The sequence below is a fragment of the Hemitrygon akajei genome, chromosome 26 (genome assembly GCF_048418815.1).
Source record: "Hemitrygon akajei chromosome 26, sHemAka1.3, whole genome shotgun sequence".
Classification (NCBI taxonomy): Eukaryota; Metazoa; Chordata; class Chondrichthyes; order Myliobatiformes; family Dasyatidae; genus Hemitrygon; species Hemitrygon akajei.
Window position 1 is genome coordinate 47028489 of NC_133149.1, and position 24959 is coordinate 47053447.

Genomic DNA, 24959 nt, shown 5'->3' on the forward strand with positions numbered 1-24959 from the left:
TTACCCCTGACACCCCCTTGATACCTGTTTCCAAACACTTTAAAACTATGTCCCCTTGTGTTAGCCATTTCAACCCTGGGGAAAAAGCCTCTGGCTATCCACACGATCAATGCTCCTCATCATCTTATACACCTCTATCAGGTCATCTCTTGTCCTCCATCACTCCAAGAAGAAAAGGCCAAGTACACTCAACCTATTATCATAAGGTATGTCCTCCAATCCAGGCAACATCCTTGTAAATATCCTCTGCACTCTCTCACTATAGTATACACATCCTTCCTGTAGTGAGGCGACCAGAACTAAACACAGTACTCCAAGTAGGGTACAACCAAGGTCTTGTTTAGCTGTAATATTACCTCATGCTTTTGAACTCAATCCCACGGTTGAATGTCAACATAGCATAAGCCTTCTTAACCACACTGTGAACCTACGCAGCAGCTTTGAGTGTCCTATCGACATGGACCCCAAGATCTCTCAGATCCTCCACAGTGCCAAGAGTCTTACCATTACTATTATATTCTGTCTTCAAATTTGACCTACAAAATGAACCACTTCACACATTATCTGGGTTGAACTCCATTTGCCACTTCTCAGCCCAATTCTGCATCTACTGATGTCCTGCTATAACCTTCAACAGCCCTCCACACTATCCATAACACCCCCAACCTTTGTGTCATCAGCAAACATACTAACCCACCCTTCTACTTTTTCATCCAGGTCATTTAAAAAAATCACAAAGAGGAGGGGAACCAGAACAGATTCCTGGGGAACACCCCTGGTCACCGACCCCCATGCAGAATACGAACCATCTACGACCACCCTTTGCCTTCTGTGGGCAAGCCAATTCTGGATCCACAAAGCAATGTCTCCTTGGATCCCATGCCTCCTTACTTTCTGAAGGAGCCTTGCATGGGGAACCTTATCAAATGCCTTACTGAAAACCATATACACCACATCCACTACTGTACCTTCAATGTGCTTTGTTACATCCTCAAAGAATTCAATCAGGCTTGTAAGGCATGACCTGCCCTTGACAAAGCCATGCTGACTATCCCTAACCAGATTAGATCTTTCCAAATGCTCTTAAATCCTGCCTCTTAAGATCTTCTCCAACAACTTGCCCACCACTGAAGTCAGACTCACTAATTTTTAATTTCCTGGTTTACTCCCTTTCTTGAACAAGGGAACAACATTTGCAGCCCTCCAATCATCCAGTACTTCTCCCGTCCCTATTGATGCAGCAAAGATCATCGCAAGAGGCCCAGTAATCTCCTCCCCCACTTCCCACAGTAGCTTGGGGTATATATCATCTGGTCCCAGTGACTTATCTAACTTAATGCTTTTCAACTGCTCCAGCACATCCTCTCTCTTAACATCTATATGCTCAAGTGTTTCAGTCTGCTGTAAGTCATCCTCACAATTGCCAAGGTTACAACAACCCTATTATTATTATTGCACTATTCCAGAATCTGCCTTCCTATCTGCTCCTTGATATCCCTGTTACTACTGGAGGGGGGGGGGGGGGGAAATATATTAAAAAAAACACCAAGTAAAGTTATTGCCCCTTTCCTGTTTCTGACTTGCACCCACACTGACTCAGCAGACCATCCCTCCATTACTTCCTCCTTTTCTGCAGCCATGACACCATCCCTAATTAGCAATGCCGTGCCTCCAACTCTTTTGCTTCCCTTTCTGTTTTTGAAACATCTGAAGCCTGGCACATTCAGCAGCCATTCCTGCTCCTATGGCCACTCTGATCATATTATACTAAAAGTAACTTTTTTGTTCTGTTATTTTCTTGTAAAAATTGTGTGTAATTTACATTGAATTTATATTCTTGTGAATGCTGCTTATTTGATGCTGTAATTACATTTAGTTTAATTACAGCCTGTGATGCTGCTGTAAGTAAGGTTTTCATTGTACCTGTGCAGATGCATATTTGTGCCTAGGACAATGAATTAATATCAGGAGATCATTAAGCAGGCAGTCATTTGAGCAATTCATTACAAACAAGAGAAAAAAAATAAACATTTTTACAGAGACAAAATAAAGGGTCTGTTTCTGTGGTGTAGTGCTCTATGACTTGATAACCTTGTCCAGGTACTCCTCAGGTTGGAGGAGCAACACCTCATATACTGCCTGAGTAGCCTCCAATCTGATAGCATGAATTTCGATTTCTCTGACTTTTCCTCCTCACCTCTCTTTTTTCATTCCCCATTCTGGTTCCCCTCTCACTCCTTCTCCTCACCTGCCCCCTAGTGTTCCTCTTCTTCCCCTTTCTCCCATTGTGCACTCTCCTCTATCATATTCCTCCTTCTTTTAGCCCTTTACCTCTTCCACCTATCACCTCCCAGCTTCCCGCTTTCTTTCACCCACCCACCTGCTCTGACCAATCATTACCAGTTTGCAATCCTTCACCTCTCCCCACCACCTTATTCTGGCTGCTGACCCCTTCCTTTCCAGTCCTGATGAAAGCTCTCAGCATGAAACGTCAACTGTTTATTCCCTTCCATTTATGCTACCTGACCTGTTGAGTTCCTCCAGTGTGTGTGTGTTCCTCTGGATTTCCAGAATCTACAGAATCTTTTGTGTTTAGGTTAGTAATCTTGATCAGCATTATTGAAATAGACGAGTTATATAATTATAATTAATGCCTGCAAAAGAAGGAGAGCATTAAAATTCTAGCATTTTGTAAATGAAGTCATAGATTACCCAATGTAGGATGCTGTATTCAAATTTTATAAGACACTTGTTCAGTTGCATTTAAATTTCAGTTCTAGTCACTGTCCTATGCAAGAAAATGAAGGGTCTAGATGGGATGTAAATAAGATTTTGTTAGGTTTATTTCAGAAAATATAATTTGGTTATGTAAATTATTTGCAATTGTTATAGAATTGATGCAACATTGGAAGAGGCCAAATGGACTGTTAAACCTGTACAAGAGAACTGAAGTTTGTACCATTTTTGTTTTGCTTTAATCAAGTGGCCTGGCTTTTAGAGAGATTTTGAATCATTAGAGAAGTACAGTACAGCACAGAAGCAGGCCCTTCAGCCCATCTAGTCCCTGAAAACCATTTAAATTGCCTACTCCCATCGACCTGCACCAGAACCATAGCTCTCCATACCCCTACTATCTATGTACCTATCCAAACTTCTCTTAAACATTGAAATCAAGTTCCCATGCACCACTTGTGCTGGCAGCTCATTCCACATCCTCACGACTGAGTGAGGAAGTTTCCCCTCATGTTCCCCTTAAGCTTTTCACCTTTAACCCATGACCTCTAGTACTCCCATCAAACCGCAGTGGGAAAAAAGCCTGCTGGTATTTACCTTATCTATACCAATCATAATTATATATACAAACTTATATATCAAATTGCCCCTCAATCTTTTATGTTCCAAGGAATAAAGTCAGAATCAGGTTTATCATCACCAGCATATGACATGAAACTTGTTAACTTAGCAGCAGCAGTTCCATGCAATACATAATCTAGAAGAGAAGAAATAATAAAAAATAAACAAACCAATTGCAGTATATGTATATTGAATAGATTTTTAAAAAGTTCAAAGAAAACCCAGAAATACTGTATTTTAAAAAAAAAGTGGGGTAGTGTCCAAGGGTTCAATGTCCATTTAGGAATCGGATGGCAGAACCTATTTAATCTTTCCTTATAATTTAGGTCCTCCAGACTTGGCAACATCCTTCTAAATTTTCTCTGTACTCTTTCAACCTTATATACATCTTTCCTATAAGTAGATGGCCAAAACTGCACACGGTACTCCAAATTAGGCCTTACCGATGTCTTTTTCAACTTCATCATAACGTCCCATCTCCTGTACTCAGTACATTGATTTAGGAAGGCTAATGTGCCAGAATCTTTCTATACGGCCCCCATCAACTTTCAATGAATTAGATCCCTAGATCCCTTTATTCTACTGCACTCCCCAGTGCCCTACTGTATAAGACCTACTCTCGTCCTACCGAAGTGCAACACCTCATACTTGTCTGCATTAAATTCCATCTGTCATTATTCAGCTAGTCCAGATCCTGCTGTAAGCTCTGATAATCTTTTTCACTGTCTAGTACACCCTCAATCTTGGTGCCATCCGCAAATTTGCTGATCCATTTAACCACATCATCATCCAGATCATTGACACAGATGACAAACAACAATGAACCCAGCACTGATCCCTGTGGTATACCACTAGTCACAGGCCTCCAGTCAGGACAGCAACCATCTACTACCATAAGACCATAAGGTGTAGGAGAAGAATTAGGCCATTTGCCCACTGAGACTGCTCTGCCATTTCATCATGGAGGATCCAATTTTTCTCTCAGCCCCAATCTGCTGCCTTCCTATATCCCTTCAGGCCCTCATCAATTAAGAATCTGTCAACCTCTGCCTTAAATATACATAAAGATTCGGCCTCCACAGCTGCCTATGGCAAAGAATTCCACAGATTCACCACTCCCTGGCTAGAGAAATTCTTCCTCATCTCTGTTCTAAAAGGGCACCCCTCTATTCTGGGGCTGTGTCCTCTGGTCTTAGACTCTCCCACCGTAGGAAACATCCTCTCCACATTTACTCTATCCTTTCACCATTTGATAGGTTTCAATGAGGTCACCCCTCGTTCTTCTGAATTCCAGTGAATACAGCTCAGAGCCATCAAACACTCTTCATATAACAAGCCATTCAATCTTGGAATCAATTTTCATGAACCTCCTTTGAACCCGCTCTAGTTTCAGCACATCCTTTCTCAGATAAGAGGCCGGGGTTAGGACTCAATGTATTTAAGTAAACTACTTAAGCACTTTTTAAAAGCTATTATTAATGCTTTTTGAGAGGGTGATTTTAGATGCATATCATATTTTTACTGAGTTAAGTATTGTATGTAATTAGTTTTGCTACAACAAGTGTATGGGACATTGGAAAAAATGTTGAATTTCCCCATGGGGATGAATAAAGTATCTATCTATCAAACCTGCTCACAGTACTCAAAGTGAGGCTTCACCAGTCATTTATAAGGTCTCAACATTGCATCCTTGCTTTTATATTCTAGTTCTCTTGAAATGAATGCTAACATCACATTTCCCTTCTTCACCACAGTCTCAACCTGCAAATTAACCTTTAGGAAATCCTGCACGAAGACTCACAAATCCTCTTGAGCGTCAGTTTTTTGTATTTTCTCTCCATTTAGAATATAGTCAACCCTTTCATTTCTTCTACCAAAGTGCTTTACCGTACACTTCCCGACACAATATTCCATCTGCCACTTCCTGGCTCATTCTTCTAATCGAAGTTCTTCTGCAGTCTCTCTACTCCCTCCAGCTATCTTTGTATCATCTGCAAATTTTGCAACAAAGCCATCAATTTCATCATCCAATTTGTTGACATATAACATAAAAAGAATTGGTCCCAACACACACACCTGTGGAACACCGCCAGTCTCCAGCAGGCAACCAGAAAAGTCTCCCTTTTACGAGGGGTGATTGATAAGTTTGTGGCCTAAGGTAGAAGGAGTCACTTTTAGAAAATCTAGCACATTTATTTTTCAACATAGTCCCCTCCTACATGTACACACTTAGTCCAGTAGTCGTGGAGCATATGGATCCCTTCTTTGTAGAAGTGGTCCACAACAGGGGCGATTCATAAGTTCGAGCCCTAAGGTAGAAGGAGATGAGCTATACAGCTCTCATCACATGCACGTGCAGTTCAACTCTGAGTGAAAATGCAGAAAGTTTGAAGTTAATAACATCTCATTCTACCTTAGGCCACAAACTTATCAATCACCCCATGCTGTGGACCACTTCTGGAGGTCTAAGATGCCGACTTCTACACAGAAGGGATCCGTATGCTCCATGACTGCTGGACTAAGTGTGTAAATGTAGGAAAAATAAATGTGCTAGGTTTTCTAAAATTGACTCCTTCTACCTTAGGCTATGAACTTATCAATCACCCCTCATATTCCCATTCTTTGCCTCCTGCCAATCAGCCACTGCTTTATTCATGCTGGAATCTTACCTGTAATTCCATGGACTCTTACTTTGGTAAGCAGCCTCATGTATGGCACCTTGTCAAGGACCTTCTGAAAATCCAAGTACACAACATCCACTAATTCTCCTTTGTCTATCCTGCTTGTTATTTCTTCAAAGAATTCCAACATTTTTGTCAGACAAGATTTTCCCTTGAGGAAACCATGCTGACTATGTCCTATATTATCATGTGCATCCAAGTACCCTGAGACCTCATCCTTAATAATCAGCTCAAACATCTTCCCAACCACTGAGGTCAGACTAACTAGCCTAGAGTTTCTTTTCTTCTGCCTCTTTCCCTTCTTGAAGAGTGGGGTGACATTTATAATTTTCCAGTCTTCCAAAACCATTCCAGAATCTAGTGATTCTTGAAAGATCATTACTAATGCCTCCACGATCACTTCAGCCACCTCCTTCAGAACACTTGGGGGGGGGGGGGTACACCATCTGGTCCAGGTAATTTACCTACCTCCAGACCTTCCAGTTTCCCAAGAACCTTCTCCCTAGTAATGGCAACTTCACACACTTCTGTCCCCCGACACTCTCGAACCTCCGGCATACTGCCGGTGTATTCTACAGTGAAGACTGATGCAAAATACATAGAAAAACATAGAAAACCTACAGCGCAATACAGGCTCTTCAGCCCACAAAGTTGTGCCGAACATGTCCCTACCTTAGAAATTACTAGGCTTACCCATAGCCCTCTATTTTTCCTGAGCTCCATGTAACCATCCAAAAGTCTCTTAAAAGATCCTATTGTATCCACCTCCACCACTGTTGCAGGCAGTCCATTCCACGCACTCATCACTCTCTGCGTAAAAAAAAAAAAAAAAAACAACTTACCCCTGATATCTCCTCTGTACCTGCTCCCAAGCACCTTAAACCTGTGTCCTCTTGTGGCAACCATTTCAGCCCTGAGAAAAAAGCCTCTGACTATCCACACAATCTATGCCTCTCATCATCTCATACTTATTCAGTTTGTCTGCCATTTCCTTGACCCCATTACTATCTCTCTGGCATTGTTTTCCAGATATCCACACTCACCTCTCTCTGACACTTTGTGTCTCTGAAGAAACTTTTGGCATCTTCTTCCATATTATTGGCTGGCTTACTTTCCTATTCCACCTTTACCTTCCTAATTACTTTTTTAGTTGTCCTTTGGTTTTTAAAATTTTCCCAATCCTCTAATTTTTGCTCTATTATATGCCCTCTCTGGCATCTATGTTGGCTTTCACTTCTCTTGTTAGCTACAGTTGTGTCATCTTTCCTTTTGAATACTTCTCCCTCTTTGGGATGTATATATCCTGTGCCTTCTGAATTGTTTCCAGAAATTCTAACTGTTGCTGCTCTGCTGCCATCCCTGCCAGTGTTCTTTTCCAATCATTTCTGGCCAACTCCTCTCTCATGCCTCTGTAATTCCACTGTAATAATGATACATCTGACTTTAGCTTCTCCTTATCAAATTTCAGGATGAATTGGATCATATTATATTACTAAGGTTTCTTTTGCTACCACTCTCTGGCTTCTCCCACAAAGCCAGTGTCTAATCCAATTTATTACCTCATCTTGATTGCCAAGCGACTGAACCTTCTTGACCAGCCTCTCATGTGGGACCTTGTCAAGTGCCTCGCTAAAGTCCATGCAGACAACATCCACTGCCTTGCCTTCATTAACTTTCCTGTAACTTCTCCAAAAACTCTATAAGATTGATTAGACATGTTCTACCACACTCAAAGCCATGCTGACTGTACTTAATCTGTATCTTATGCTGGACTCAACATATCAGTGCAGCTATAAAGAAGGCAAGACGGCAGCTATATTTCATTAGGGGTTTGAGGAGATTTGGTTTGTCACCTGAAACCCTTGAAAACCTCTACAGATGTACCGTGGAGAGCATTCTAACTGGCTGCATCATTGTCTGGCATGGGGAGTCTATTGCACAGGATCAAAGTAAGTAGCAGAAAGTTGTAAAATTAGTTAGCTCCATCACAGGTACTAGTCTCCATAGTATCCAAGACATCTTCAAGGAGTGATGCATCAGAAAGGTGACGTCTATCATTAAGGACCCCCACCATCCAAGACATGCCCTCTTCTCATTGTTACCATCAGGTAGGATGTACAGAAGCCTAAAGGCACGCACTCAGTGACTTGGGCACAACCTCTTCCCCTCTGCCATCCAATTTTTAAATGGACATTGAGCCCATGAACACCAACTCACTACTTTTTAAAAATTAGCTTTCTGGTTTTGTACTACTTATTTTAATTTAACTATTTTATAGACAATCTTGTAATAGGCATAAAGTTAAGGATGACACATTTCTTTAATATTTTAAGCAAGATTACTTTTCTATTTCCATCTTTTACAGTTTCAAAATAACAAAAAAGGAAAAGGGCGCAAAGCAAAAGTTTGGGCACCCTGCATGGTCAGTACTTAGTAACACTCTCTTTGGCAAGTATCACATCTTGTAAACGCTTACTGTAGCCAGCTAAGTGTCTTTCAATTCTTGTTTGGGGGATTTTCACCCATTCTTCCTTGCAAAAGGCTTCCAGTTCTGTGAGATTCTTGGGCCACCTTGTATGTACTGCTCTTTTGAGGTCTATCCACGGTTTTTCGATGATGTTTAGGTCGGGGGACTGTGAGGGCCATGGCAAAACCTTCAGCTTGCGTCTCTTGAGGTAGTCCATTGTGGATTTTGAGGTGTGTTTAGGATCATTATCCTGTTGTAGAAGCCATCCTCTTTTCATCTTCAGCTTTTTTGCAGACGGTGTGATGTTTGCTTCCAGAATTTTCTGGTATTTAATTGAATTCATTCTTCCCTCTACCAGTGAAATGTTCCCTGTGCCACTGGCTGCAACACAAGCCCAAAGCACGATCTATCCACCCCTGTGCTTAACAGTTGGAGAGGTGCTATTTTCATGAAATTCTGCACCCTTTTTTCTCCAAACATACCTTTGCTCATTGCAGCCAAAAAGTTTTATTTTAACTTCGTCGGTCCACAGGACTTGCTTCCAAAATGCATCAGGCTTGTTTAGATGTTCCTTTGCAAACTTCTGATGTTGAATTTTGTGGTGAGGATGCAGGAAAGGTTTTCTTCTGATGACTCTTCCATGAAGGTCACATTTGTGCAGGTGTTGCTGCACAGTAGAACAGTGCACCACCACTCCAGAGTCTGCTAAATCGTCCTGAAGGTCTTTTGCAGTCAAACGGGGGTTTTGATTTGCCTTTCTAGCAATCCTACGAGCAGTTCTCTCGGAAAATTTTCTTGGTCTTCCAGACCTCAACTTGACCTTCACCGTTCCTGTTAACTGTCATCTCTTAATTACATTACGAACTGAGGAAACAGCTACCTGAAAATGCTTTGCTATCTTCTTATAGCCTTCTCCTGCTTGTGAGCATCATTTATTTTAATTCTCAGAGTGCTAGGCAGCTGCTTAGAGGAGCCCATGGCTGCTGATTTTTGGGACGAGGTTTGAGGAGTCAGGGTATTTATAAAGCTTTGAAATTTCATCACCTGGCCTTTCCTAATGATGACTGTGAACAAGCCATAGCTCTAACAAGTTAATTAAGGTCTGAGACCTTGGTAAAAGTTACCTGAGAGCTCAAATCTCTTGGGGTGCCCAAACTTTTGCATGGTGCTCTTTTCCTTATTTTCAATCTAAAATTGCACAAAACAAAAATAATACTCTAATCTTGCTTAAAATGTTGTAAAGAATGTTTCATCTTTAACTATATGACTTTTAGAGATCAGTTCATCCTCTACTCACTTAACTATTCACATTAACAGAAATTTTGATCAGGGGTGCCCAAAATTTGCATGCCACTGTATGTATATTTACTGTAATTCAGTTTTGTCCTATATGCATCATGTACTGCATTGTACTGCTGCCACAAAGTTAACAAATTTTACGACATGCTGGTGATATTAAACCTGATCCTGACTTTGATTCTATCCAAATACTCATATATTCAGTCCATTAGAATTCCTTCCAATAACTTCCCCACTGCTGATTTCAGGCTTACCGGCCTATAGTTTCCTGATTTAGAAACATAGAAAACCTACAGCGCAATACAGGCCCTTTGGCCCACAAGGTTGTGCCGAACATGTCCCGACTTTAGAAATTACCTAGGGTTACCCATAGTCCTCTATTTTCCAAAGCTCCATGTACCTATCCAAAAGTCTCTTAAAAGACCCAATCGTATCTGCCTCCACCACCATTGCCGGCAGCCCATTTCATGCACTCACCACTCTCTGAGTAAAAATCTTACCCCTGATGTCTCCTCTGTGCCTACTCCCCAGCACTTTAAACCTGTGTCCTCTTGAGGCAACCATTTCAGCCCTGGGAAAAAGCTTCTGACTATCCACACGATCAACGCCTCTCATCATCTTATACACCTCTATCAGGTCACCTGTCATCCTCTGTTGTTCCAAGGAGAAAAGGCCAAATTCACTCATGCTCCCCAATCCAGGCCACATCCTTGTAAATCTCCTCTGCACCCTTTCTATGGCTTCCATATCCTTCCTGTAGTGAGGCGACCAGAACTGAGCACAGTACTCCCAAGTGGGGTCTGACCAGGGTCCTATATAGCTGCAAAATTACCTCTCGGCTCCTAAATTCAATTCCAAGATTGATGAAGGCCAATACACCGTATGCCTTCTTAACCACAGAGTCAACCTGCACAGTAGCTTTGTGTGTCCTATGGACTCAGACCCCAAGATCCCTCTGATCCTCCACACTGCCAAGAGTCTTACCATTAATACTATAGTCTGCCATCATATTTGACCTAGCAAAATGAATCACCTCACACTTATCTGGGTTGAACTCTATCTGCCACTTCTCAGCCCAGTTTTGCATCCGATCAATGTCCCACTGTAACCTCTGACAGCCCTCCACACTATCCACAACACCTCCAACCATTGTGCCATCAGCAAACTTACTAACCCATCCCTCCACTTCCTCATCCAGGTCATTTATAAAAATCACAAAGAGTAGGGGTCCCAGAACAGATCACTGAGGCACTCCACTGGTGACCGACCTCCATGCAGAATATGACCCATCTAGAACCACTCCTTGCCTTCTGTTGGCAAGCCAGTTCTGGATCCACAAAGCAATGTCCCCTTGGATCCCATGCCTCCTTACTTTCTCAATAAGCCTTGCATGGGATATCTTATCAAATGCCTTGCTGAAATCTATATACACTACATCTACTGTTCTTCCTTCATCGATGTGTTTAGTCACACCCTCAAAAAATTCAATCAGGCTCGTAAGGCACGACCTGCCTTTGACAAAGCCATGCTGACTACTCCTAATCATATTATACCTCTCCAAATGTTCATAAATCTTGCCTCTCAGGATTGTCTCCATCAACTTACCAACCACTTAGGTAAGACTCACTTGTCTATAATTTCCTGGGCTATCTCTGTTCCCTTTCTTGAATTAAGGAACAATATCTGCAACCCTCCAATCCTCCAGAACCTCTCCCATCCCCATTGATGATGCAAAGATCATCGCTAGAGGCTCAGCAATCTCCTCCCCCGCCTCCCACAGCAGCCAGGGGTGCATTTTGTCTGGTCCCGGCGACTTATCCAACTTGATGCTTTCCAAAAGCTCCAGCACATCCTCTTTCTTAATACCTACATGCTCAAGCTTTTCAGTCTGCTGCAAGTCTTCACTACAATCACCAAGATCCTTTTCCATAATGAATACTGAAGTAAAGTATTCATTAAGAACCTCTGCTATTTCTTCTGGTTCCAAGTCCAAAGAAGAAACATATAAATTAGCAAAAAAAAAGTGGCACACCTGAGGACTGGGAGAAATTCAGAGACCAGCAGAGGAGGACAAAGGGCTTAATTAGGAAAGGGAAAAAAGATTATGAGAGAAATCCCTCTCTGTCCTTTCTGAAACATCTAAAACCTGACACTTGAAGTAACCACTCCTGCCCCTGAGCCATCCAAGTATGGCCACCACATCATAGCTCCAAGTACTGGTCAACACCCTAAGCTCATCCGCTTTCTTTTTAGAGCCTTTCTTAAACAGCAGAGCTACATTGACTATCCTGAAATCCTCCGTCCTCTCACCTGTCGCTAAGGGTGATTTAAGTATCTCTGCTAGGGCCCCGGCAATTTCTGCACTTACCTTTCCCCAGGGTCCTAGGAAACATCCTGTCAGGCCCTGGGGATTTATCCACTCTAATTTGCCTCTACAGCAAACACCTCCTTCTCTGTAATCTGTATACAATCCATGAAGTTGGTGCCACTTTGCCTCACTTCTATAGACTCTGTATCCGTCTCCTGAGTGAATACAGATGCAAAAAAATACATTTAAGATCTCCCCCATCTCTTTTGGCTCCACACTTGGGGACATTTACTAGCTAATTCTTTTAGAAGAGCGTCAAAAGACCAGAAGACATAAGAATTAGACCACTTGACCCATCGAGTCTGCTCCGTCATTCCATCATGACTGATTTATTATCCTTCTCAACCCCATTCTCCTGCCTTTTCCCGATAACCTTTGACAACCTGACTGATCAAGAATCTACCAACCTCTGTATTATATATACTCAGTGACCTGGCCTCCACAGCTGTCTGTGGCAATTGATTCCACAGATTTGCTAGCTTCTGGCTAAATAAATTCATTCTCATCTTTGTTCTAAATGGGCATCCTTCTATTCTGAGGCTGTGCCCTCTGGTCCTCAACTCCCCTGGTACTGGAAACATCCTCTCCATATTCACTTAATCTCAGCTTTTTGGGTTTCAACGAGATTAAGGAATAACATTTTGTGTTTACTCTTTCTCAGGTTGTCAAGCATGGGCACAGCGGGTAACAACTGAGAATCCGAATCTTGTGGTGAATGAGTTTGACAGTAAGTTTTTGAAAGTGATGGCATTTCATGCAGTGAAGTTTGCTTGTAGTGTATTTTCTTCATTGACATGGAGTGTGCCTGTCTTGCTATCTTTGTATTTCATTCCTCAGAGTTCAAAGTAAATTTATTGTCCAGGTACATACATGTCAGCATATACAATCCTGAGATTCACTTCTGGGTATTCACAGTAGAACAAAGAAACATAATAGAATCTACTCACAAAGACTGACAAACATCCAATGTGTAAAAGACAACAAGTTGAGCAAATAGAAAAAGAAAATCTAAATAATAATGATAGATACTGTAAGTAAGTAATAAATAATGTTGAGAACAGGAGTCATAATGTTGGAAGTGAGTCTGTAAGTTGTGGAATAAGCTGGGACCTTGGTGTTCTGTGTATATCTGTTAAGACAGTCTTGTACTTTCTAAGAAAAATTCAAATATTTGTCACAAAATATTGTGCTGCCCAATGTTAGAATTTAATCTGAAATAGTTATCAGTTGCTATGGCTGATTATAGTACTTGCTCTGAGATAGATTTAGTTTATTCTTTGTTCATAAGTGTATTTGCAAGAGAATTTCAGAGAGATCTAATGCTGAGATGATTTTCTTTCAGGTATCGTGTTATCCTGTATTATACACCCCAGTCAAGTTGAGCATCGTATTGAATGGAAGAAGTTAAATGCTGGCACAGATTTTGTATATTTTAATAAACACATTACAGGTGTGTTCTGAAATCCCCCCCCCCCCCCAACATATCCCAGATCAATAGGAATTTAAAGGTGCGCAAAATAATTTTATTTACTTTTTTATTTAGAGATACAGCACGGTAACAGTTCCTTCTGATTAAACAATTACATCCATGTGACCAGTGTACCTACCAACCAGATTGTGAATGTCTTTGGAAAGTGAAAGGAAACCAAAGCAGTAGGAGGAAACCCACATGGTCATGGGGAGAACATACAAACTCCTTACAGACGTAGTGAGAACTGAACATGGGTCGCTGGCAATGTAAAGCATTATGTGAACCACTACGCTACTATGGCACCCCAAATTTTCTTATATGAACATAAATCAAAACACAAGTCCATGTCTTGCACCTAACCAAACTGTCTTTTATGATTTTTATATCTTGTGCACTGGTGTGCTGACTTTACATACAGTGTGGAATTAGATAGAAAATAGAACATTACAGCGCAGTTTTAACCTAGATTCAATTTTATTTATCATGTGTACATCAAAACATAGAGTGAAATGTCTTATTTGCATTTACAACAAGCACACCTGAGGGCTGCAAATGTCACAAAACATTCTGGCATCAACCTACTTTAAGATCAATCTAACCCTTCCCTCTCACATAGTCCTCCATTTTTCCTGGCATCCATTTGCCTATCAGAGACACTCTCCCAGAGGAAAAATCTGGCATCAGAAGGTATTTTTCTGACTAAATCTACAAAGACTTTGCATTTCTGGCTTCTTCCCACTTCCTTTCCAGTCCTGATGAAGGATCTTGGCCTGAAACATCAACTCTTATTTTTTTCCGTAGATGCTTCCTGACCTGCAGGGTTCCTTAGACATTTCGTCTGTGTTACTCTGGATTTCTACTTTTTGATTTTCTAAAGCACATGTGCCATTGACACCAGTATTGGGGAAAGAGGGATCTGATCCTTTGGGAATAGGCTTCACATAAATCGGGCTGTGAACAAAGTTTCAGTGAATCAATCACCTAGTGCTGTGGAGAAAGTTTTATGGTACAGTTCTTTCTTTGCCCATACTAGGATTTCTGCCCCGTGGATTTGGAGCAAAACGCACAAAATGCTGGTGGAACTCAGCAAGTCAGGCAGCATCAATGGAAATAAACAGTTGATGTTTCAGTCCAAGACCCTTCATCAGGACTGGAAAGGAAGGGGGAAGAAGCTAGAATAAGGTGGTGTGGGGGAGGGGAAGGAGTATAAACTGGTGATAGGTGAGACTAGGTGAGAGGGAAGGTAGGTGGGTGGGGGAGGAAAAGGTGAAGTGACAAGCTGGGAGTACACTATGGAGTGGATGGGAGTCATTGTCCAAGTTGCATGCCATCTTGGACAATGACTCCCATCCACTCCATAGTGTACTGGTTAGGCACAGGAGTACATTCAGCCAGAGACTCATTCCATCGAGATGCAACACTGAGCGTCATAGGAAGTCATTCCTGCCTGTGGCCATCAAACTTTACAACTCCTCCCTCGGAGTGTCAGACACCCTGAGCCAATAGGCTGGTCCTGGACATATTTCCACTTGGAATAATGTACCTATTATTATTTAATTATTTATGGTTTATATTGCTATATTGTCTACACTATTCTTGGTTGGTGCGACTGTAACAAAACCCAATTTCCCTCAGGATCAATAAAGTATGTCTGTCTGTCTGTCTATTAGGCAAGTGAGGAGAAGAGAAGGGGTAAGAGTGGAGCCAGAGTGGGGAATTGGAAAAACAGACAAGGTGGAGGTGGGGGGAGAAATTACCGAAAGTTAGAGAAATGGATTTTCATGCCATCAGGTTGGAGTCTACCCAAACAGAGTATGAGGTGTTGCAACTCCAACTTGAGAGTGGCCTCATCGTGGCAACAGAGGAGGCCATGGACTGACATACCAGAATGGGAATAGGGATTGGAATTAAAATGGTTGGCTACCTTGAAATTCTGTCTGTTGTGGACAGAGCAAAAAAGCTCTACGTTGGGTCTCACCGACACAGAGGAGGCTGCACGGGGGACACCGGCTATAGTAGATGACCTCAACAGACTTGCAGGTGAAATGTCTGTTTGGGGCCCTGGATGGAAGTGAGAGGAGGAGGTATAGGAGCAGGTGGAGCACATCTACCACTTGCAGGGAGAAGCGCCAGGAGGGAGATCAGTGGTAAGGGACAATGGACGATTAAACCTATTTCTCTATACCTATCTCTCACACCTATCTGTGAGCCACACAATCAATTCTTCAATCAATTCTTTATTTCTCCCTAGGCCTCCCATCTCATGATCCTTTCCCTTCTCCAGCTCTGTATCGCTTTTGCCAATCACCTTTCCGGCTCTCAGCTTCACCCCACCCACTTCAGTCTTCTATCGTTTCACATTTCCCCCTCCCCCTCCTACTTTCAAATCCCTTACTATCTTTCCTTTCAGTTAGTCCTGACGAAGGGTCTCGGCCTGAAACATCAACTGTTTATTCATTTCCATAAACGCTGCCTGACGTACTGAGTTCTTCCAGTATTTTGTGTATGTTGCACTGGATTTCCAGCATCTGCAGAATCTCTTGCGTTAATCATTTAATATCTTTGTGCTGAAGGAGCATTAAACATCATGTCAGGAGAGTGAAATTCTCTTGGATTCTCCTGGACACTCTCACTCTCCTGGAGGTTTTCTGTGTGAATAAAAGACTTTTATATTTTTCAGTTACAGCTTCTGTGTGGCTCAGTTTTACTCACAACTCACCTAATCATTGATGCTTTCTATCAGTGACTTGGTAGAGGTGCTTCATAAAGCCAAGTTACATTTTGTTCAATTTCTTTTCTGTTTTCAGGAGATCTGACAAATCGAGCAGAGCTCCAGGGAGACTCCTCTATAAAAATATTCAATGTGACCCGTAAGGACACTGCTGTCTACCGCTGCGAAGTTGCATTTGTAAAAACAGGTCACCTGGATGAAGTTTCTGTTAATCTGACAGTACAGGGTAATTGTTGAAACTTATGACTGTGGATAATCAAATTATTTCAGTATTGCTTGCATGTACTTTGATTACTTGTTTTTACTCTCATGTTCCACAAAAACAAAATTTATAAGGATGTTGTTGGAATTTGAGGACCTGAATTATAGAGTAAGGTTAAATAGGTAGGACTTTATTCCCTGGAGTATAGGAGAATGAGAGAAGATTGAACAGAGGTATACAGAATTATGAGGAGTAAATGTAAGCGTCTCCTCTGAGGTTGGGTGAGATAACTAGAAGTCATGGGTTAAGGATGAAAGGTGAAATGTTTAAGGGGAACATAAGGGGAAACTTCTCTCAGAGCATGCAATGAGCTGCTAGTGGAAATGGTGTATGCATGTTCAATTGCAACATTTAAATAGAAATTTGGATAGGTACATAGATGGGAAGGGTATGGAGGGTTATCATTCAGGTGCAGGTCAAGGGTACTTGGCAGAATAGCAGTTTGGCCTAGATTAGATGGGCAGAATGGCCTATTTCTGTGCTGTAGTGTGTCTTATGACTCTAAGAGAAAAATACAGGGGGAAAATACTTTAAAGTCTAATCAATCAAAACCATAGTAACTTGAAAGGAAGCTCTAAAATATCATTCGGAATGTCTAGCAGTCATAAGGATAGTTTCCTGGGATAGTACTTGGGACCGTCCAAGTAGCTGAGAACATCATAGATGAGACTTTTACTGAGGTGGCCGCACCTGCAATACAGGCTTCAGATACATGGGTGCCCATCAGGAAAAGTAATGGGAGTAGGCAGTTAGTGCAGGGTTCCTCTGTGGTCATTCTCCTCACTAACAGGTAAACCCACTTGGATGCTGTTGAAAGAGATGTTCTTTCAGGGGCTTGCAGCAGTCGTCAGGTCTTTGGGACTATAAACGGCTCAGAGGCTCAAAGTGGAAGGGTGTACAGTTCTAAGTAAATTTATTATCAAAGTATATCAGCAGTTGGGAGGCTGTATCTCAGTAGATGGAAGGCCCTGTGGAAGAACTAAGTTCAGGCTGTTGTTACCTCGATGCTGATGGAGGATATTTTCAAAATTCCTAGACATTTGTGATCACTGGTGTGGATTGCAGTTTATATTGGACTCCTTCAGATTTTCTGTGTTTTCTTTCTTGTTGTCAGTTGTGGGTGAGCGATATGTCATTTTATTTGGGTGTGGGAGGGGTTTGGATTTTGATGTTATTGTCACTTTTTTTTGCGTGGGAAGAACTTGGTTAGGGATTTGATGTTTTAGCTGCTGTGTGCATGTCTGGGTGGGTGATCTGTTAGTTTTTGGGCAAGGGAGAGGTTTGGGGTTTGATGTTTTAGCTGCTGTGTCTGGGTGGGAAATGTGTTACTTTTTGGGCGAGGGAGCGGTTGGGAGTTTGAGGTTTGATGTTTTAGCTGTGGGATTTCCCATTCAAGGGCATAGATGTTTCCATACATAGGTTCTACATAGGGATTTGAGTGCCAAGTTGAGGGGCAGGACCTCCAGGGTTCTGATCTCAGGATTGTTACCTGTGCCATGTGCTAGTGAGGCCAGAACTAGGAAGATTATACAGTTTAATATGTGGCTAAGGAGTTGGTGTAGGAGGGAGGGCATAAGATTTTTTAGATCACTGGGCTCTCTTCCAGGGAAGGTGGGACCTGTACAGAAGGGATGGTTTGCCCTTGAACTAATATCCTAGTGGGAAGGTTTGCTAGTGTTGCACGGTGGGGTTTAAACTGGAGTTGCAAGAGGATGGGAACCAGAGCACCAGAACAGTTAGTGGAGAGGTTGTGGAGGCAGCAGTTTGTAAGACCTCAGACAAAGTCAGGAATCGAAAGATTGAGCATATGGTGCAACTAGTGTTTTGGGGTACATATATTTCAATGCAATAAGTATAGTGGATGAGCTCAGGGCATATGGATCAACACCTGGAATTATGACATGGTAGCTGTTAGTGAGATTTGGTTGCAGGAGGGGCAGGACAGGCAGCTCAGTATGGGCTGCCAGCAACGGTGGTGGAGGCGGATACGATAGGGTCTTTAAGAGACTCCTGGATAGGTACATGGAGCTTAGTAAAATAGAGGGCTATGGGTAGGGACATGTTCGGCACAACTTTGTGGGCCGAAGGACCTGTATTGTGCTGTAGGTTTTCTATGTTTCTAATATTTTGGGGTTCCATTGTTTTAGACATGACAGAGCAGGAGGGATTAAAGGAGCAGGGGTAGCATTACAAGTCAGGAAAAATGTCATGACAGACTGGAGAACCCGACTAGTGAGGCATTATGGGAGGAACTGACAAATAGGAAAGGTATGACCACTTTAATGGAGCTATATTACAGACCACCCAACAGTCCGTGAGACTTAGAAGAACAAATTTGTAAGGAGATCGCAGACTGTTGCAAGAACCATGAGGTTGTTATAGCAGGTGATTTTAACTTTCCACATATTGACTGACGCTCTAATACTGTAAAAGGACCTGCTGGGATAAACTTTGTCAAATATGTTCGGGGAAGTTTTCTTGATCAGTACATAGAAGTCCCAATGAGAGAGCATGCAATACTGAATCTGCTATTAGGGAATGATACAGGGCGGGTGACAGAAGTTTGTGTAGGGGAGCACTGCCAAGGTTTTTATGTGCCTGTCAGAATAAAAGGTAAAGATAACAAGTGTAGGGAACCTTGGTTTTCAAGCGATAGTGAGGTCCTGGTTAAGAGAAAAAAGGGAGGTGCATAGCAGGTAAAGGAACAAATGAGGTGCTTATGGAGTACAAGAAATGCAAGAGAAAACTTAAGAAAGAAATCAGGCAGGCTGAAAGAAGGTATGAAGTTGCTCCAGCAGACAAGGTGAAGGAGAATCCCAAGAGATTCTGCAGATATGTTAAGAGCAAAAGGATTGCTAGGGACAAAATTAGTCCTCTGGAAGACCAGAATTGTAATCCATGTGTGGAGCCAAAATAGATGGGGGGATCTTAAATTAATTCTTTGCATCTGTACTTACTTGGGAGATAGAATCAGAATCAGGTTTATTGTCACTGGCATGTGATGTGAAATTTGTTAACTTAGCAGCAGCAGTTCAATGCAAAATACATAATCTAGCAGAGAGGAAAAAAAAATAATAAATAAAATAAAACATAATAAATAAACCAGAAAATCAATTACGTATATTGAATAGATTATTATAAAAATGTGCAAAAACAGAGTACTGTATATTAAAAAGTGAGGTAGTGTCCAAAGCCTCAACGTCCATTTAGGAATTGGATGGCAGAGGGGATGAAGCTGTTCCTGAATTGCTGAGTGTGTGCCTTCAGGCTTCTGTACCTCCTACCTGATGGTAACAGTCAGAAAAGGTCATGCCCTGGGTGCTGGAGGTCCTTAATAATGGACTCTGCCTTTCTGAGACACCGCTTCCTAAAGATGTCCTGGGTACTTTGTAGGCTAGTGCCCAAGATGGAGCTGACTAGATTTACAACCTTCTGCAGCTTCTTTCGGTCCTGTGCAGTAGCTCCTCCATACCAGACAGTGATGCAGCCTGTCAGAATGCTCTCCACGGTACAACTACAGAAGTTTTTGAGCGTATTTATTAACATGCCAGATCGCAAAGTATAGTCGCTGTCTTGCCTTCTTTATGACTACATCAATATGTTGGGGCCAGGTTAGATCCTCAGAGATCTTGACACCCAGGAACTTAAAGCTGCTCACTCTCTCCACTTCTGATCCCTCTATGAGGATTGGTACATGTTCCTTCATCTTACCCTTCCTGAAGTCCACAATCAGCTCTTTTGTCTTACTGATGTTGAGTGCCAGGTTGTTGCTGTGGCACTATTCCACTTGTTGGCATATCTCACTCCTTATACAGAGTTTATAGAAGTGAGGCAAAGTGGCATCAACTTCATGGACCCCTCAGATTCTAGAGGAGGAGGTGTTTCCTACCCTGAGGCAAATCAGGGTGGATAAATCCCCAGGGCCTGACAAAGTTTTCTCTTGGACCCTATGGGAGGAAAGTGCAGAAATTCCTGTGGCCCTAGCAGAGATAATTGAAACATCCTTAGCGACAGGACAGGTACTGGAGGATTGGAGGACAGCCAATGTTGTTCTGCTGTTTAAAAAAGGCTCTAAACGTGAAGCAGGAAATTATATCCAAGTGAGTCTGACATTGTGGAATGATGCAGATGTGGGGTACCTGCAGCTGGCCTGTTTCCATGCTGTAATTGTTACGTATATGGTTATATTAACATGAGGGGGAACTTCTTTACTCAGAGAGTGGTAGCTGTGTGGAACGAGCTTCCAGTAGAAGTGGTAGAGGCAGTTTCGATTTGGTCATTAAAAAAAAATTGAATAGGTATATGGACAGGAAAGGAATGGAGGGTTATGGGCTGAGTGCAGGTCGGTGGGACTAGGTGAGAGTAAGTGTTTGGCACGGACTAGAAGGGCCAAGATGTCCTGTTTCCGTGCTGTAATTGTTATATAGTTATATGGTTATATGGATATAGAAGAACAGGGAAGACTGCTTCCAAGTGAACTATGAGCTCTGTGCTGGGCCTGAGATCTTGAGCTTCACACATTTCAATTGGACAGCCAAAAGCACCGAAGGTGATGAAGCGGCTCCTAAGTGAGGGGTGTGTTCCAGTTTTTAAGGGTCTTGCCCTGAAGCGTCATTGATGGAGGGTACTTTTTAGCAGATGGTGAGTACGATGCTCATCATCTTGTGTGCTTTATATTGACCCAGAAATTGAGTTTTGAAACCACTTTTGTTTTCTTACTGTAACTGAATACTGAGGTTGGGGTTGACCATAGTACTGAAATAGAAGTGATGTAGCTTAAACAGTGTCCCAGCAATTCTGAAGATTTGGTCTACTCCAGCCAGAAGCTTAGGAGAAATGAGCTGCAGTATTGAAGCAAGGATATGTTATTTTGAAATGTTTTAACCATGAGCAGTCCGAATGCAGGAAATTGGGACCAATTGGGTGAGCACCATGGTCTGCATGAACTTGATGGGCCAACGGGCCTGTATCTATGCTGCATTGCCCTTTGACTGTGACTTTCTTTAGAAATTCCATTATCCTAGTTAGAAATTTATGATGTTGAACAAGTTGTCAACTATTTGCCATTCTGTTTCCTTTTGAACATTGGTACATGATCTACATTTATTCCTACATTTTTTAAAGTACTTGATTGACATTTTTAGGTGAGTTTTATGCTTGAGGCACATTTTTATTATACTATTATTATACATTTTTATTATACTATTATACTGTTAACATGCTAAGTGAAAAGTATGTTTATCTTGAAACCGGTGTAGTTCCAAATACCTGCAGGTGCTCACTTCCTGATTTTTGTTAGATCTTTATGGATGAACTTGAGTGAAATATGATTGAAACTTGCATTACAATTTACCCAACTTGTTTTCTGCACAAACTGCAAACACAATATCACTGTGCCCTGCCTAACACTCTGTTTCTTTTACAGTGAAGCCAGTTACGCCAAAATGTTCTGTGCCAAAGTCGGTTCCAGTGGGGAAGGCTGCCATTTTGACATGTCATGAACATGAAGGTTATCCACCTCCTATGTATACCTGGTACAAAAATGGTGTCGTTGTTCCACCTGATCCAAAATCAGATCCAAAATTCTTTAATTCTTCTTACAAGATAAACGACAATACAGGAACTCTGGTAATTCATTGTCTTTAATATGAGTATTTTAATCTGTCTCTCACCAAACCTGCCAATTTACTGTGAGAAGTCTTCCGAGGAAAGATCAGTGGGTTAAGGATAGGTAAGTAGATATCAATACAGATAAGTGTGGGATGATGCATTTTGGAAAGTCAACTCAGTGTAGGACTATGAATGTAGGGCACTAGGGAGTGTAAAGGAACAAAGGGACCCAGGAGTACACGTATATGGTTCTTTGATAGCCACATTACAGGTAGACAAGGTGGTGAAAAAGGCATGTAACATGCTAGCCTTCAGCTGTCAGGGCATTGAGTATAGGAGTTGTGATGTTATGTTGCAGTTATATAAGTCACTGATGAGGCAACATTTGGAATAGTGTCCACGTACATTTTAACATGTGGTTAAACTGGAAAGAGTGCAGAAAGCATTTACGAGGACTTAAGAGTCTGAGTTATAGGGAGAAATAGTCCAGGCTAGGTCTTTATTCCTTGGAACATAGGAAAATGAAGGGTTCTTTCACCTCAGATGGTTGAGGAAGTTTGGTGTGGGCCTCCAAATCCTAAGAACTTCCTACAGGGGCACAATTGAGAGCATCCTGACTGGCTGCATTACTGCCTAGTATGGGAACTGTACTTCCCCCAATCGCAGTATCCTGCAGAGAGTGGTGCGGACAGCCCAGCGCATCTGTAGATGGGAACTTCCCACTATTCAGGACATTTATAAAGACAGGTGTGGAAAAAAGGCCCGAAGGATCCCTGGGGACCCAAGTCACCCCGACTACAATCTATTCTACCTGCTACCATCTGGGAAAAGGTGCCGCAGCATAAAAGCCAGGACCAACAGGGTCCAGGACAGCTTCTTCTACCAGGCAATCAGACTGATGAAATCACGCTGATTTGAGTGTACTCTATTATTACATTAACTGTTCTACTTATTATAAATTATTATAAATTACTATGATTGCACATTTAAACAGAGACATAACGTAAAGATTTTTACTCCTCATGTATGTGAAGGATGTAAGAAACAAAGTCAATTCAATTCAATTCAATTCAACCTTTCAGAATTTTGTGAAAAATAGATGAGGTGGATGATGACAGGATAGGAGAGTCCAAGATGAGGAGGAATAGGTTTTAGGGTGAGGGGAGAAAGACTTGAAAGGGACCTGAGGGACATCTTTTTCGTGCAGTGTGGTGAGTGTATTAAATGAGCTGCCAGAGGAAGCGGTTGAGGCAGGTACAATAGTATCATTTAAGAAGAACTTGGACAGGTACATGGAGGAATGGAGCTGAGAAGGATATGGGTGAAAACAGGAAATTGAGACTAGCTGTATGGGAATGGACTTGTAGGGCTGAAGGGCCTGCAAATATGCTGTATTGCTCTATGATTCTATGAAAATAGGTGTTGAATTTGAAAGGAGCATTTACCATTCATAAGATATATAGTCTTATAGTCATAAGATATATAGAATATAGTCTTTTTCCTGATGGGGGTGAGATCATTTGTTGCACTGTTTACGCTGGTTGTTAGCCATCTTATCAACCTCCTCCACCCACTTATTTTAGACTGTAACTTAAGTTTCTCAGATATGGCTGCTAAACCATTCCCCTACCCCCACCTAATTCTCCTACCAGCCACCATATTAATTTTCAGCAGCCAGTTCACAGACCAGTACCTTGAGATGTGGAGGAGGATGTCAAAGCACCCAGGGTCATACAGTCACAGAGAGAACATGCAAACTCCATACAGGCAGCACTAGAGGCCAGAATGGAACCTGGGACACTGTAGCTGTGAGACAATTGCATCTCCTCAATGCCAATTTGCAGAACCTCTTGTATCTTTTAACTATGAGTTTCCTAGGACATTAGTTGCTCTTTATGATTCAATTAGATGTTACGGTCTTGATTTTGTGTAGATTTATTTTGGCATTTATTTCACATCCACTCCATAATGTACTGGTTAGGCACAGGAGTACATTCAGCCAGAGACTCATTCCACTGAGAGTGAGCAACATAGGAAGTCATTCCTGCCTGTGGCCATCAAACTTTACAACTCCTCCCTTGGAATGTCAGACGCCCTGATCCAATAGGCTGGTCCTGGACTTACTTCCACTTGGCATGATTAACTTATTATTATTTAATTATTTATGGTTTTATATTGCTATATTTCTACACTATCTTGGTGCGGCTGTAACGAAACCCAATTTCCCTCGGGATCAATAAAGTATGTCTGTCTGTCACTCATGAACATATTAATGCATAAACACAAGAGAGTCTGCAGAAGCTAGACATCCAGAGCAACACACACAAAATGCTAGAGGAGCTCAGCAGGTCAGGCAGCAAGTATGGAGAGAAATAAACAATCTATTTTTGTGCCAAACCCTTCATCAAGACTGAAAAGGAAGGGGGCAGAAGTCTGAATAAGAAGGTGTGGAAGGAGTACAAGCTAGCAGGTGGTATGTGGATGAGGAGGGGAAAGTGAGAAGCTGGGAGGTATTTTAATGTATTTTATTAATACATAAAATATTGACTTGAAATTGATTCAGCATTGGTTTTACTGGCTGTTTCATTGCTGAATTGTGACTGGAATTGACAGCACTGGTTGAATATATTCTATTAGTTTCTTCATGTGTTCTCTAAGCCTGAGTTGACCAACTGACTCAAACAGCCAATTGACCGTTATGTTATACCAGTGCTAC

At 41.9% G+C, this 24959-nt stretch overlaps 1 protein-coding gene across 2 annotated transcripts in view; it reads left to right on the forward strand.

The window, feature by feature from the left end:
- jam3b (junctional adhesion molecule 3b) overlaps positions 1 to 24959 on the forward strand; it is a 121381-nt gene that overhangs the window by 66970 nt on the left and 29452 nt on the right. Inside the window, exons 2-5 of one of the 2 annotated variants that reach the window (XM_073030153.1) lie at positions 12831 to 12896; positions 13512 to 13619; positions 16448 to 16597; positions 22059 to 22261. In XM_073030153.1, the coding sequence (XP_072886254.1) occupies positions 12831 to 12896; positions 13512 to 13619; positions 16448 to 16597; positions 22059 to 22261 (527 nt within the window). The remainder of the gene's footprint in view (positions 1 to 12830; positions 12897 to 13511; positions 13620 to 16447; positions 16598 to 22058; positions 22262 to 24959) is intronic. The other variant, XM_073030155.1, reaches the window with a different exon arrangement.